The sequence below is a fragment of the Mustela nigripes genome, chromosome 4 (genome assembly GCF_022355385.1).
Source record: "Mustela nigripes isolate SB6536 chromosome 4, MUSNIG.SB6536, whole genome shotgun sequence".
In the NCBI taxonomy this organism is placed as follows: Eukaryota; Metazoa; Chordata; class Mammalia; order Carnivora; family Mustelidae; genus Mustela; species Mustela nigripes.
Window position 1 is genome coordinate 157,708,285 of NC_081560.1, and position 13,289 is coordinate 157,721,573.

General features: G+C 40.8%; 2 protein-coding genes across 9 annotated transcripts in view; one reads left to right on the forward strand and one right to left on the reverse strand.

Annotated features, from left to right (window-relative positions):
• Positions 1-7,986, reverse strand: part of CPEB3 (cytoplasmic polyadenylation element binding protein 3) — a 193,726-nt gene extending 185,740 nt beyond the window's left edge. For 6 of the 8 annotated variants that reach the window (XM_059398138.1, XM_059398137.1, XM_059398136.1 and 3 more), the window contains exon 1: positions 7,879-7,979. The gene's annotated coding sequence lies outside the window, so the exon portion shown is untranslated. Of the gene's footprint in view, positions 1-7,146; positions 7,217-7,878 lie in introns of those variants that run through there. The other 2 variants (XM_059398131.1, XM_059398135.1) reach the window with 2 other exon arrangements.
• Positions 7,987-8,137: 151 nt separating this feature from the next.
• Positions 8,138-13,289, forward strand: part of MARCHF5 (membrane associated ring-CH-type finger 5) — a 51,816-nt gene continuing 46,664 nt past the window's right edge. The window contains exon 1 of the mRNA XM_059398140.1: positions 8,138-8,481. Coding sequence (XP_059254123.1) covers positions 8,447-8,481 — 35 coding nt within the window. The 5' untranslated portion in view covers positions 8,138-8,446. The remainder of the gene's footprint in view (positions 8,482-13,289) is intronic.

Here is a 13,289-nt window from a genome sequence, read left to right on the forward strand (position 1 = left end):
AAAGATTTTATTTATTTATTTGTCAGAGAGAGAGAGAGAGAGAGCGAGAGCGAGCACAGGCAGACAGAGTGGAAGGCAGAGGCAGAGGGAGAAGCAGGCTCCCTGCTGAGCAAGGAGCCCGTTGTGGGACTCGATCCCAGGACGCTGGGATCATGACCTGAGCCGAAGGCAGCTGCTTAACCAACTGAGCCACCCAGGCGTCCCTTACCTGGTATTATTTTAAATAGCAGCTTTATAGAAATATAATTCAAAACACCATATAATTCATCCATTGAAAGTCTACAATTCAATGGCTCTTAGTACACTCAGAGTTGCAATCCTCACTGTAATCAATTTTAGAACAATTTCATCTCCTCAAAAAGAAACTTCTGCACACCTTAATTGTCACCACAACCAAAGCCCTGTCTGCCACAGCCCTAAGCAACCATTAATCTATTTTCTATCTCTGCACACTTACTTATTCTTAATATTTCATGAAATGGAATCCTAGAACATGTGCTCTTTGGAATTATTTCACTTAAGTGTAATGCTTTCAAGGTTCATCCATGTTGTAGCACGTATCAGTACTTCATTCTTTTTGGTTGTTGAACAATATTCCATTGCATGGACATACCAAATTTCATCTCTCCATTCATTATTTGATGCACATTGGGTTGCTCCACTTTTTGTCTATTATGAATAATGCTTTTATGACTATTCATCTACAGTTTTTATGTAGATATGTTTTCACTTCTCTTGGGTATAACTTGGAGGTAGAACTGCTAGGTCATTTGGAAACTTTATGTTTTACCTTCTGAGGAGCTACCTATTTTCCAAAGTGGCCGCTCCATTTTACCTTCCCAACAGCAGTGTACTTGAGTTCCAATTTCTTCACATTCTTCCTAACATTTGTCCTTTTTTGATTTGCATCTCCCTGATGGTTAATGTTGGTGAGTATCTCTTCATGTACTTACTGGCCATTTGTGTATCATTGGAGAAATGTCTTATTCAGATCCTTTGTCCATTTTTTAATTGGGTTAATTGCCTTCCTACTACAGAGTTGTAATAAATCTTCATATATTCTAGATACAAATCCCCTTTCAGACACATGATTTCCAAAATTTCTTTCCCACTCTGTGGGATGTCCTTTCACTTTCTCAACAGTATCCTTTACAGCACAAAAATTTAAATTTTTTGGCAATCTTTCAGGTAAAAGTAGTGTGCTATGAGCAGCCAGTTGTTTACACATAAATCATGTGCATGTGCTTCTCTGAGACAACTGTCATATTTGGATGCAAATGTGAACACGTTTCCCATTTCACCACACTGAATATTAAAAATGTGTGTATGTAAGGGTCAAGATTTGATGAAGTATTTTTTTACTGCTTACTCAAGAACAATCTTTTTTTTTTTTTTTTGAGAGAGAGAGAAAGAGCACAGCACGCTGAAGAGGTGGAGAGGGGCAGAGAAAGAATCTTAAGCAGGCTCGATACCCAGCGTGGAGCCCAACATGAGGCTTGATCTCACAACCCTGAGATCATGACCTGAGCCAAAAATCAAGAGTTGGATGCTTAACAACTGAGCCACCCAGGCACCCAAATCAAGAACATTCTTAAGTGAACCTCTGTTTTGCTTTTACTGCATATGCATGGTGCTGAAAAGTATATAGCATTAGTATAGTTTAGTGCCAATGTCTTTAATAGTGCAAAGGTACTAGAAGTTTCATCCATCATTGCTTGTGCCATCAATGTAAATGCCAATGTAGTAAAAAGGGCAAATAATGTTTTGGTTTTGTGAAAATAATCTTGACCTGACATACTCCTGGAAATGTTCTCCAGGAGTCCTAGGGGTCTGCTAGACCACATTCTGAGAACTGCTACTCTATGATATTCATGTTTATTTGAAAAGGAAAAAAAAAAAATCCTTGTATGTACATTTTCTAATAAACTGATGCTCCAGGAACAAGATACAAGAGGGAATATGTGACATGTTGTCTTCTGATTTTTGCCTACCTTTGACATACCATTGCATATCCAGAGAAAGGAATTTAAGCAAGGATAATGAAACATAATGGGTCTTCTACCATATTTATGAGGAGGAGGAGAAGGCAAGTTACTGGATAATGATAATATATAAAACTGTCAATATATTTTTTAAGATTTTACTTATTTATTTGATCTGTCAAATAAAAGATAAATAAAAGAGACACAGCGAGAGAGGCAACACAAGCAGGGGTGTGAGAGAGGGAGAAGCAGGCTTCCCACCAAGCAGGGAGCCCCATACAGGGCTCCAGGACATGACCTGAGCCGAAGGCAGCCCCTTAACAACTGAGCTATCCAGCAACCCACCACCTTTTTTTTTTTTAAGTATGAAAAATTACTTACCCTCTGTAAATATCTACTGCATTAGAGTGGATATAAGCTGTTAGGTCTATTCTCTAAGTAGCAAATAAAGACAGACAGGTCTTAGACTGTCCTCTATAAGGCCAGTGAAGCCTCTGTCCAGAATTAAGCAAAGTCAATTCAAAGTAATCCTACAGATCCTAAGCCAGTAAAATGTACTCTGGAGACCAAACTCTCCCCATAAAAGTTCTTTAGAGATGAGGAGCCTATCTACTTAAGAACTACTTAGCCTATCTAAGGATCTTCAAGCATTAATAGCTGTGTCTAAGCAAACTTGAAAACAGTTACAGATCATGGCCAAGTTACTGAGATCTAACTTATCTTTATTTCTAATCCATCCTGCATACCACTTCAGAGTTAATCCCTCTAAATCACTCTCACCTTTATTCAAGAACTTTGAGTAATAATTAGAAGCTAACACTAATGGAGCTCTAAACCATATGTCCAGGACTATACTGAACAATTTAAATGAATTTTCTAATTTAATCCTCCCAGTAATCCAATGAAGTAAACTCTATAGTTCTTTCCCTGAAGATGAGGAAACTTGGCTTAAATGGATTTAATAACCTGCCCAAAGTTGCTGAGCTTCTGAGTGGTAATACTAAGACTCAAACCCAAGCTCTTGACTACTGCGGTATTTCCGCAGAGATACAACTGGTCTAATAATCACTTAGGGAACTTGTTTAAAACAAAAACAAAAACAAAAACAAAAACAAACAGCTAATTGGGCACAATGACAAGGCACACACATCAGAATTTCCAGGGTGAGTCTCTGACTCACACCAGGTTTAGGAACCACAAGTAACTTCCCATTTCCTAGAGAATGGAATGTATTTCCTATGTCTAATCTACTTCTCACAGCAGGATTCTAGGATAAGGGCAAAATTCCTTAAATTGGCCTACAAAGTTCTTCATTGTCTGTCACTTGATTGACCTTTTTTGGTCCAGTCTTGCCGCAAGTTCCCTTTTTGTTTCAGTCTCCCCTATTCATCACAGGGCTTTCCTTCATGGGATATTTGCACATGCTATTCTTCGGTCTAGAATGCTCATTCCTGCTCCCCTTGTCTAGTTAACTCTTGAGCTTCTTCAGGCTTCAGCATAATGGACACTTCCTGAGAGAAACTTTCCTGACTTCCTTCTCTAGGTCGAATCCCTAGTTATAATGTCTCATAACACTATGGACTACATTTACAAATTTTAAAAAATTTATGTGATAATCTCTCATTATAAACTATGAAAAGGTAGGTAATATACTTGTTTTTGCTCATTATTGTATTCCCAGTGCCTAGCTTAGTGCCTATTGCATAAATACTGCCTGTTCAATAAATATTTATTGAAGGAATAGATTCAAGGCCTTTTAAACTATTCCTTATTTAACCAACCAAATGTATTTTTCACTTACTCAACAAAGACCTATAGTTCTAGTAACAGATTAACTCTTCTCTGTACATCTTTTCAACCTCCTCCTGACCCAAGATCTTTCTCCACCTCCTCACCTATATACACTTACAATTTACCTATTCACTTACAATTCCTCCTACTTCCTAAATTTCCTTTCTTTCACAAAGTTCTCTTTAATATATCAGCCCCTAACAAATGCCTCTAAACTTCTAAATCACTTTGTATTTCCATGCCATTCATTTGGTACTTCATATGCTGTATTAAGTAATATTTCATATGTAATTACCTTGTTTTATTTTTTTGATGATTTATTTATCTTTTAGAGTGCATGAGCCCAGAAGCAGGGGGAGGGGCAGTGGAAGAGGAAAGGGGAAAATCCTCAGGCAGACTCCCTACTGAGTATAAAACCTGATGTGGGGCTTGATCCCACAAATCTGAGATTATGACAATCAAGAGCTGGACACCTAACCAACTGAACCACCCAGGTGCCCCTGTTATTTATTTTTGTTTTTTTTAATATAACCACTGTTAGGGAGTTTGTATGTTCTTAAACAGTAGTTTAATTTTTGATACTGGAGTACCCAGGCATGTCCTAAGTCCACTGTAAACATTTGTAGAATGAATTAATGAAGAACTTTCTGCAACCTGGAATGTGTCAGCCTGCAGTTATCAATAAGTTTAGCAAACGACAATTCTCTTTGTAGGGCACCTGTTTATTTTATACTATGTAATACTTCTAGGGGTCGATTTGGCAGACAGTTCAAAACAAGCATGATGGAAGAATATTAAAGTAAGATACTATTTTAAATTTCCTGACATATTAGAGTGGTTCTGTACTCAGGGATTTCTAAATCCATTAAAAAATTATTAATATATTTCACAAATCTCCAGAATTCCATAACTCTCTTGGCTGAATGAATATCATTCACAACAAACCTTTAACCCTACGTAAAATGCAGCACATTTCAAATTATTTCCCCCTTTGGTGAGATTAAGATCTAAGTAATTAAGACTTTGTTCCTTTGAAGATCAGAAAGTAAATTATAATCCCAATTATCTGATTTATTATAATTCCAATTATCTTATTTATTTTAGAGAGAGTACATGTGCAGGGGAGAGGGGCAGAGGTAAAGGGGAGAGAGTCACAAGCCAAGCCGACTCCATGCTGAGCTCCAAGCCTGATACAGGAGTTAATCTCAAAACCCTGAGATCACCACCTGAGTCTAAACCAAGAGTTGGATGCTCAGTCAGCTGGGCCAAACAGTGCCCTATGTCTTATTTTTATTATTTTTTTAAAAGATTTTATTTATTTATTTGACAAAAAAAAGAGAGCACAAGCAGGAGGAACAGCAGAGGGAGAGGGAGAAGCAGGCTCCCAATGAGCAGTGAGACCGATGCAGGTGCTTGATTCGCGGACCCTGGGATCATGACCTGAGGTGAAGGCAGTAGCTTAATGGAATGAGCCACCGAAGTGCCCCCTGTTTTATTTTTAAATGCAAGAGCTGAGGACAACAAAGTCGAAAGATAATATTAAAATTCGGCTATATGTGTCACCCATTTTAAATGCAAGGAATTAATTTATTTCATGAGTTTTATCAGCCATGATTTTTTTTTTTAAAGATTTTATTTATTTATTTGACAAACAGAGATCACAAGTAGGCAGAGAGGCAGGCAGAGAGAGAGAGAGAGGAGGAAGCAGGCTCTCCGCGGAGCAGACAGCCCGATGCAGGGCTCAATCCCAGGACCCTGGGATCATGACCTGAGCCGAAGGCAGAGGCTTTAACCCACTGAGCCACCCAAGTGCCCCTATCAGTCATGATTTTTGTCCATACTAGTTAAAATATTTAAAACTTAAAGTTTGATAATAAAGAATTATGAGTTATCTATTTATCCATTTCTCTTTGGATGTCCTTATGAACATTTTATATGGAGCTAATTAATTGCTCTTTTACCAGCTTTATTGAGATATAATTTACATACCATAAAATTCACCCATACTAAGTGTACAATTCAATTTTTTTAGTATATTTAAAGAGCGGTGCCACCACTAGAATCTAATTTGGTTTTACACTATTTTTTTTAATTGCGATATAATGGACAACATTGTATAAGTATTACCACTCTAATTCTGGAACATTTTCTTCACCCCTAAAAGAAACCTTGTACTCATTAGCAATCTCTCCTCTTTTCTCTCTTACCCCTCCACCCCTAGGCAATCACTAATCTACTTTGTTCCTATGAATTTTTAATATTTAATATTTAATAATATGTAATATAATAATATTTAATATAAATGGAATCATACAACAAATATGTGGTTTTTGTGACTGGCTTCTCTCAGCATATTTTCAAGACTTACCAATGTTGTTGCATGTATCAGAACTTCATTCCCTGTTATCTAATAATAGTCTATTGTACAGATGTACCACATCTGATTTATCCTTTCATTAGTTGATGGATATTTAGGTTGTTTCCACTTTTGGGGCTATTAGGGATAATGCTGTTATGAACATTTGTATACATGTTTTGTCTAGACATATTTTATTTCTCTTGGGTAAAAAACAAGGAGTGGAATTGCGAGATCAGGTGCTAATCACTGTTACGATGAATAACATATATATTTTTTCTATTTCAAAATATTTTTGACAAAGCCAGGAAACAGACTTTTCATGAAAATCTAATATAAATTCTTTTTTTTTTTAAATAAGGTTATCTACACAGCTTCTCTATCAACAAAACTGCATATTACTTTCCAATTTGGGGTTCAAACAGGAATTATAAAATGAGGTGAGAACCTTTAGTATAAGTCATAAAACTAGATGAAGTTTGCACTAGCCTATTTAATCAATATGCTGGGATCAAATTATATTTTTTGAGCAGGATGTATATATTCATCTCCTTAATGGACAACTACTTTAGAGAAAAATACACAGTAAGGGAAGGCTTACCCAGTAGGAGGAGCAATAAATAAGAATTTAAAATATCAAACACCCTGAGTAAACTAAATTCTTATTTCCCTCCACTAGCGGGGGCCTGTTCTACGTTTCCTGAGAAAAAAGGTGAATCGTTACTTATAATTAGTCATGTAAATTCCCAAAGGCTTTCATAAAAGCATCTTGCAGAAATTGGAGCCCAAATAAACTTCTGTTCACATGTTTTCTTTCTTTTTTTTTTTCTGGCAATGTACACTCTAGTTCAAATATATTCAGGAAGCAAACTTTAAACAGAGAATTAGGAGCTGATTGTAAAATTCCACTTTTAAAAAAGAGCAAAAAGACACATTTTAATTTTAATTTTAAAGAAAAATCAAACACCTTGCAGCAGAAATGAGGCATAATCAAGGGAAAACTACCAGACGTCCTACCAATTACAGCACTGGAGAACGCCACAGGTCGTCCAAAAGACGCATTCGTTTTAGCCAACAGCTCTTTCCTCCCGCCAAAGCTGTCCCTAGACCGTCAAAGAATAACCCAAAGAGTGATCGATGATTTTTCCCTTTTGATTCCCCTCCACCAGCCCCCCCACCACACACATCCACCTGCTTGGAGGTGTCAAAGCGACTGGAAATGGTTAACAGGGACCAGCAGCAGAGAGAGAAACAAACACCCCTGACAACCCACAGCTGAGTAAGCAAGAGCTGTTTATTCACGAACATGTTCCATTTGGAGACTGTCGGCGAGCCCTTGAAAGACCAGGCACATTTTAGAAAGCTCCTACAGAGGGAGAGAATAATCTTTTCTCCCCCGCCACTCCCCCAAAACACACACTGAGAAGCTCGGGTGGGAACCATCTGGTCTAAGGGAGCCTCCCCCACCCTCCCCGACCCTGTAGGAATAACCTCCCGCACCAGTGCATCCGACCCCTTGCGCGGGTTGTGTAACTCCCCAAAATGAGCTCAGACGCGGCAGAGGCTGGCCCCAGCCCGAGGGCTTCTGAAGGCGCTTCTGCCACCTCCACCCCCGCCACGGCCCGCCCCGACGCCGCAACCGGGGCTGGGGACCCTGAAGAGAAATGGCCCTTCAGCTCCCTTCCCTCACCTGGCTCGGTCCCACCTGAGGGCAAAAACTGAGAAAAGAAACAAGCAGGAGGGGCTGACCTTGTTGCTACTGACAGTGGAGCGGCACATCCTGCAGCTTCCTGGAAAGCGGCCCGAAGGACATATTTCCCCCTGGAGGAAGGAAACGGGAGGGCGCCGGCCGGGCGGCGGCGGGCGCGGCGGCGGTGGTCAGGGCGGGCTGTGCAGCCTCTAGCGGGGACGGTCCGAGGACTACATCTCCCAGGCTGCTCTGGGCCGCCTTGCGTCGTGACCCCGGCGCGCACGGAGGCGGTGACTCTTACCTCACAGAGGTAGCTCCTCCGCCGGCAGCAACTCGGCGCCCGCGGTCCATGGACCGGAACCCCGGGCCGACGGGCAGGAACCCGGGCCGCTTTCGCCGCCTCCCCTCCCCAGACTCCTCCTCCTCGCTCTCCACCGCCTCCTCCGGACGCCCGCAGGACGCGCACCGCCGCCTCCGGGCTCGCGGAGCCACCCCAGGAGGCTGGGCGGCGGGTTCGCGGCTGTCGGAGGACTGAGGCCTACTCCGCCGCCTCTCAGTGCTATTGTCCCTGGGCCGGGCCCTGACCAGGTCCACTGGGGAGGGCCGAGTGCGCCGGCTCCGCGGAAGATGCCGGACCAAGCCCTACAGCAGATGCTGGACAGGTACGGTCAGCTTTGGGAAAGAACGCGAGCCGCGGGTCCTCGCTCTTACTCTGGCCCTTCCCGAGCCCGGCCTCGAGCCTCTCCATAAGCGGAGCCCGGCGTGCCGGGAGGAGTTCCACGCCTGGGGGGCGGTGTGAGGGGCGGAAAGTTTGGAGTTGGTGCTGGGGGAGGATAGAGAGGGTGCACGGGTGCTTCGACTTAAAGCGAAACTTAGGGAGTGGCGACTAGTTTTGTTGGAACGCTCTTTTGAAGTGAGAGGGGCTTGGGTTAGTCCACAGAGTTAGTTTCTTTTTCGGTTTCCTACACTCCTCCCCTCCCCCCAAAACTATGTTGTAACGTGTTTGTCAGCGATGTCACTGGCAAGAACAACCGGACTATCTTTTAGGGGAGTGATCCCCTGCAGTTTTAAGACTCCAAAAACCAAGGGTAAGCATTCTTTTGGGAAGCCCGAGATTCTGATTTCATTCCTCCTTACCCCCTCCCGTCCTATCCCCACCCCCAAACTGTAAGGTCAAACCTATTCACAAGGGAGCTTTAACGGTCAGACCAGAGTAGAGGTTATGGAAAACAGCCACATGAGTCCCACGCTGAACAGTTACCATATTTTATGATTCATTGAGTTCACTGAAAAAGTTTTGCCTTATACTGAGGCTACTGGCCCATTTCTGGGGGGGGGCTCCTGTCTGTGAAACTCTTGTTGTGAAGTCGGTTGCACCGCCCTCTGCTGTTCAGATTCTAGTTCATGGGTTCTACCGTGAGTTTTGGAGACCGAGTCTGCATTTCTCCCTAGCCAGGTCTTAAATTCCTGGCGTAGCCAGTGTGATGTTTGTGGTTACTGAAATTGTCGGCCAACCACTTGCCACCTTGTTAAGCAGGTGGTATATTTCTTTATGTTGAGTAAAGATCCAACTGTAAGAAGTTAAATGAAAAGCTTCCCTTAACTGAAATTATACCCAGATAAAAGCTGTTTGGGTCAGCCACACCCAGAACACAAATCACCCAAGAGTACATCTCCTCCCAGAGTGACAGACGTTTCCTCTGGAGCTTAGAATTTTGAGACACCCATGTTGGTAAAAATCATGTTACTTACTTTATTCAGTTGGGATGACCCAGTCATTAATCCAGCCGCTGTTTGAGGTCAGCATTCAGGTCAGGTTGTATTGACTACCCCCTTTTTAATGTAAGTAACTCATAAGCTCCTAAAAGATAGAAACTTCCTAATTATTTATCTTAAATCCTAGAACAGAGCCTGGTACTGAATAGATCATCAGTAAGTATTTGATGAACAAATGTATAACTTTTTTGGACATTTTCCCCAGTTGTCTAGGGGTCTGATAAGTTAGGAGGTTTTTCCTTCATTATAATTTAGCATATTGGCAAGTTACAAAGGACTATGAATGCCTAAAGGAGACCTCCTCATTCCACTGCCATTTCCAATCAAATGAGACCCTATTCTGTTGCAGGATATATTGTAATTAGATTTTTTTTTCTTCCTTTGAGTGTCTGCTGCTTTCAGTTTTACATAGATGACTTTTGGAAGGGTTTTTGTGTCTAAAAGATGACCTGGCTTTCCTATGTTCTTTGAAGATTTCCATAAAAATAAAAAGCCAAGGATTTCTGAGGCACTTAACAACTTCTCAATAGAACTTGGAAATTCTGTGTTTACTAAACTGATGGCTATAATATTGAGTAACCCTCATCTTTTGTACCTTTTTGACATATCTCGACATAGATTCTTAAGATAACATTCAAAGACTTTTTTTATTTTTATTTTTTGATAATTGCATTTTTTTATTTTTTTGAGAATTAGGGTTTTTTTTTTTTAATAAACATATAATGTATTTTTATCCTCAGTGGTACAGGTCTGTGAATCGCCAGGTTTACACACTTCACAGCACTCACCATAGCACATACCCTCCCCAATGTCCATAACCCCACCCTTTTCTTTTTTAAGGAGAGAGAGCACAGAGGGAGAAGCAGACTCCCTGCTGAGCAGGGAGTGCAATGCGGGGCTCCATCCCGGGACCCTGAGTTCATGATCTGAGCCGAAGGCAGACGTTTAATGGACTGAGCCACCCAGGCACCCCTCAAAGACTTTTATTATCTTAGTAGTTTGCAACCTGCCTTCACATTAGAATCACCTGGAGAGCATTTTAAAAATATGCATGGATGAAACCTGGGTGGCTCAGTTGGTTAAGCATTCGACTCTTGATTTAGGCTCAGATCATAATCTCAGGGTCTTAAGATCAACTACTCCCCGCCCCCGCCCCTCAGGCTCCACACACTACTGGGAATCAGCTTGGGATTTTCTCTCCCTCACTTGCCCCTCCCCTCCCCCATACACACACACTTTCTCAAATAAATAAGTTTTTAAAGATTTTTAATTTACTTGAGAGAGTAAGAGAGCGCATGAGCAGAGGGAGAGGGAGTAGCAGATTCCCCTGCTGAAACAGGGAGCCCAACCCAGGGAATCATGACCTTAGCCCCAAGGCAGACACTGTGTTGGCCCGCCTAAATAAGTACATCTTTAAAAAAATACATGGATGGATGTCTGGCTCTGCCCAAGACCAGTAAGACCACAAATTTCTAGAAGGATGAGGCCTGAAATAAGGGATTATTTCATGATAAGAGTACAGATTCATGAGAAAAGTTTGGGCTTTAGAGACCATAATTGTGAAATTTTCATTTTACCTCTAGTAAGCAGCAAAATGTGATTTTGGACTTAAATTCTGAGGCTATCCATTCTCATTTATAAAATGAGAATATCCAGGGTCCCTGGGTGGCTCAGTCAGTTCAGCATCTGCCTTCAGTTCTGGTTGTGATCTTGGGGTCCTGGGATGGAGCCCCCTGTCAGGCTCTCTGCTCAGCAGGGAGTCTGCTTTTCCCTCTCCCATTCCCTCTGTGCTCTCTCTCCCTCTCTCTCAGACAAATAAATCTTTTTTTAAGAAAATGAGAATATCCTACCTTGCAGGCTTATATCAAATGAGAGCACATGTAAGCACTTTATTTTTTTATTTTTGTTTTTAAGATTTTTTTTTTTTTTTTTTTTACAGAGATCACAAGTAGGCAGAGAGGCAGTCAGAGAGAAAGAGAGGGAAGCAGGCTCACTGCTGAGCAGAGAGCTGATCTGGGGCTCCATCACAGGACCCTGAGACCATGACCTGAGCTGAAGGCAGAGGCTTAACCCACTGAGCCACCCAGGTGCCCCAATGTAAGCACTTTATAAACAAAATGCTATTCATGTGTTAGGCATATAGAAAATACTTAAGATTCTCCTGTAATCAACCGGTGTGGCAATACTCCCCCTGTACCGCCAAAACCTTCATATTTACTGTCATCTTAATGTGGGTTGGCCCTGCATACAAATTGAACACAAAGATACTTGATTGATTCATTGGAGGAATATGGATAAGCCCAACAGATTAAAATGTGTCAGCCTACTAGGGTTCATAGTTCTTGCAATGAATTTGGCTTCTCCCTAATTAGTTTTTAGGTGGCAGTTTTTGAGAGATAGAATTTAGCTCAGAAACCTGCCCATATGTTTATTTCTCTGATGAAGGTTTTATCCTTGAGAAGATTAAGGAAATATGTGTAACACATATATTTTTCTGTTGCTTCTAGGTTTAAAGTTGGGTATTTGGTAGTGAATAAGTATTTGTATTTATTGAATTTGTATGGTAAATATTGACTGCCTCCATATATCCAGTACCATTCTAGGTCCTTGGTATCTATAGTGAGCATAACCAAAAATGCTCATATGGAGCTTAAATTGTGTTTAATTATAAAATGGATTGTGTGCATAGTCTATACTACTTATTCTTTCAGAATATTCTTATTCTTAATGGCAGCATATTAATAGCTGAAGTCGAATTGCCTTGTCCTTTGTGGATAAATTGGTTTAGCAATTGTTCTTTTATCTTGATGAATTTTATTGCAGTATTTGTAGGTGGAAAGTATATATATATAATGTTTTGATTGCCTTTCATTCTTATTCAAACCTTTTTAATTGCTGTGGGTAAACAGTTTCTGAGAGTAGTGGGAAAGGGGGTTGATTTTCTATTTTCATGAGTGATTTGAGATCACAAATCATTGCCCTTGAAATTATAAGCATTTATAAACTCAGATGCTTTATATCATTATTCCGTCACCATCTATTTTCTTGATTTCGCTTATGTTGGATTATGTAGGATTAAATGTATGGAGAATACAGAGAATATTGTAACAAACTGCAGGAATGGGCTTTATGTTTGAAACCTGGTCCTGCTGAGTTTTGCTTCTGGAAACTTGACTTATGTATGTAAGTCTTACAGTAAACACTCGGGAATTTCTTGAGGTTGTTTTGCATCACTTGCTTGTACCTTGTAGGCAAGGCACTTAGCCAGTGTTCCAGAACAGTCATATGGGAGGGAAAACGGAGAGAAGAATCTCTTCCTGCTCATCTCCTGCAGTGGCAAAGTGAGTTAGAATCCTCACTCTGTGTTACCAACCACAGATGCACTTCCCTTTGGAGGATGTAGACTATTCTGATTGGAACATATACCATATTATCTTCAGATTTATACAATCATTTCTTAGTTTCCATTAAAGCAGTTTCTCATTTTGTTAGTTGGCATCTTTTCCTCGGTGACATCAGTATCCCATTTTGACAACTACAGACCAATACCTAGAATTAAAAACCATAGCAATTAATTATATTTATAGCAATTTAATTATATTTATATTTATGTTAAAAGTGGAAACATTATAGAAAAAGTCCCCTTTGAGCATACTCATTAGTTCCATATCTTCTCTCCATCCCTATGGCACCA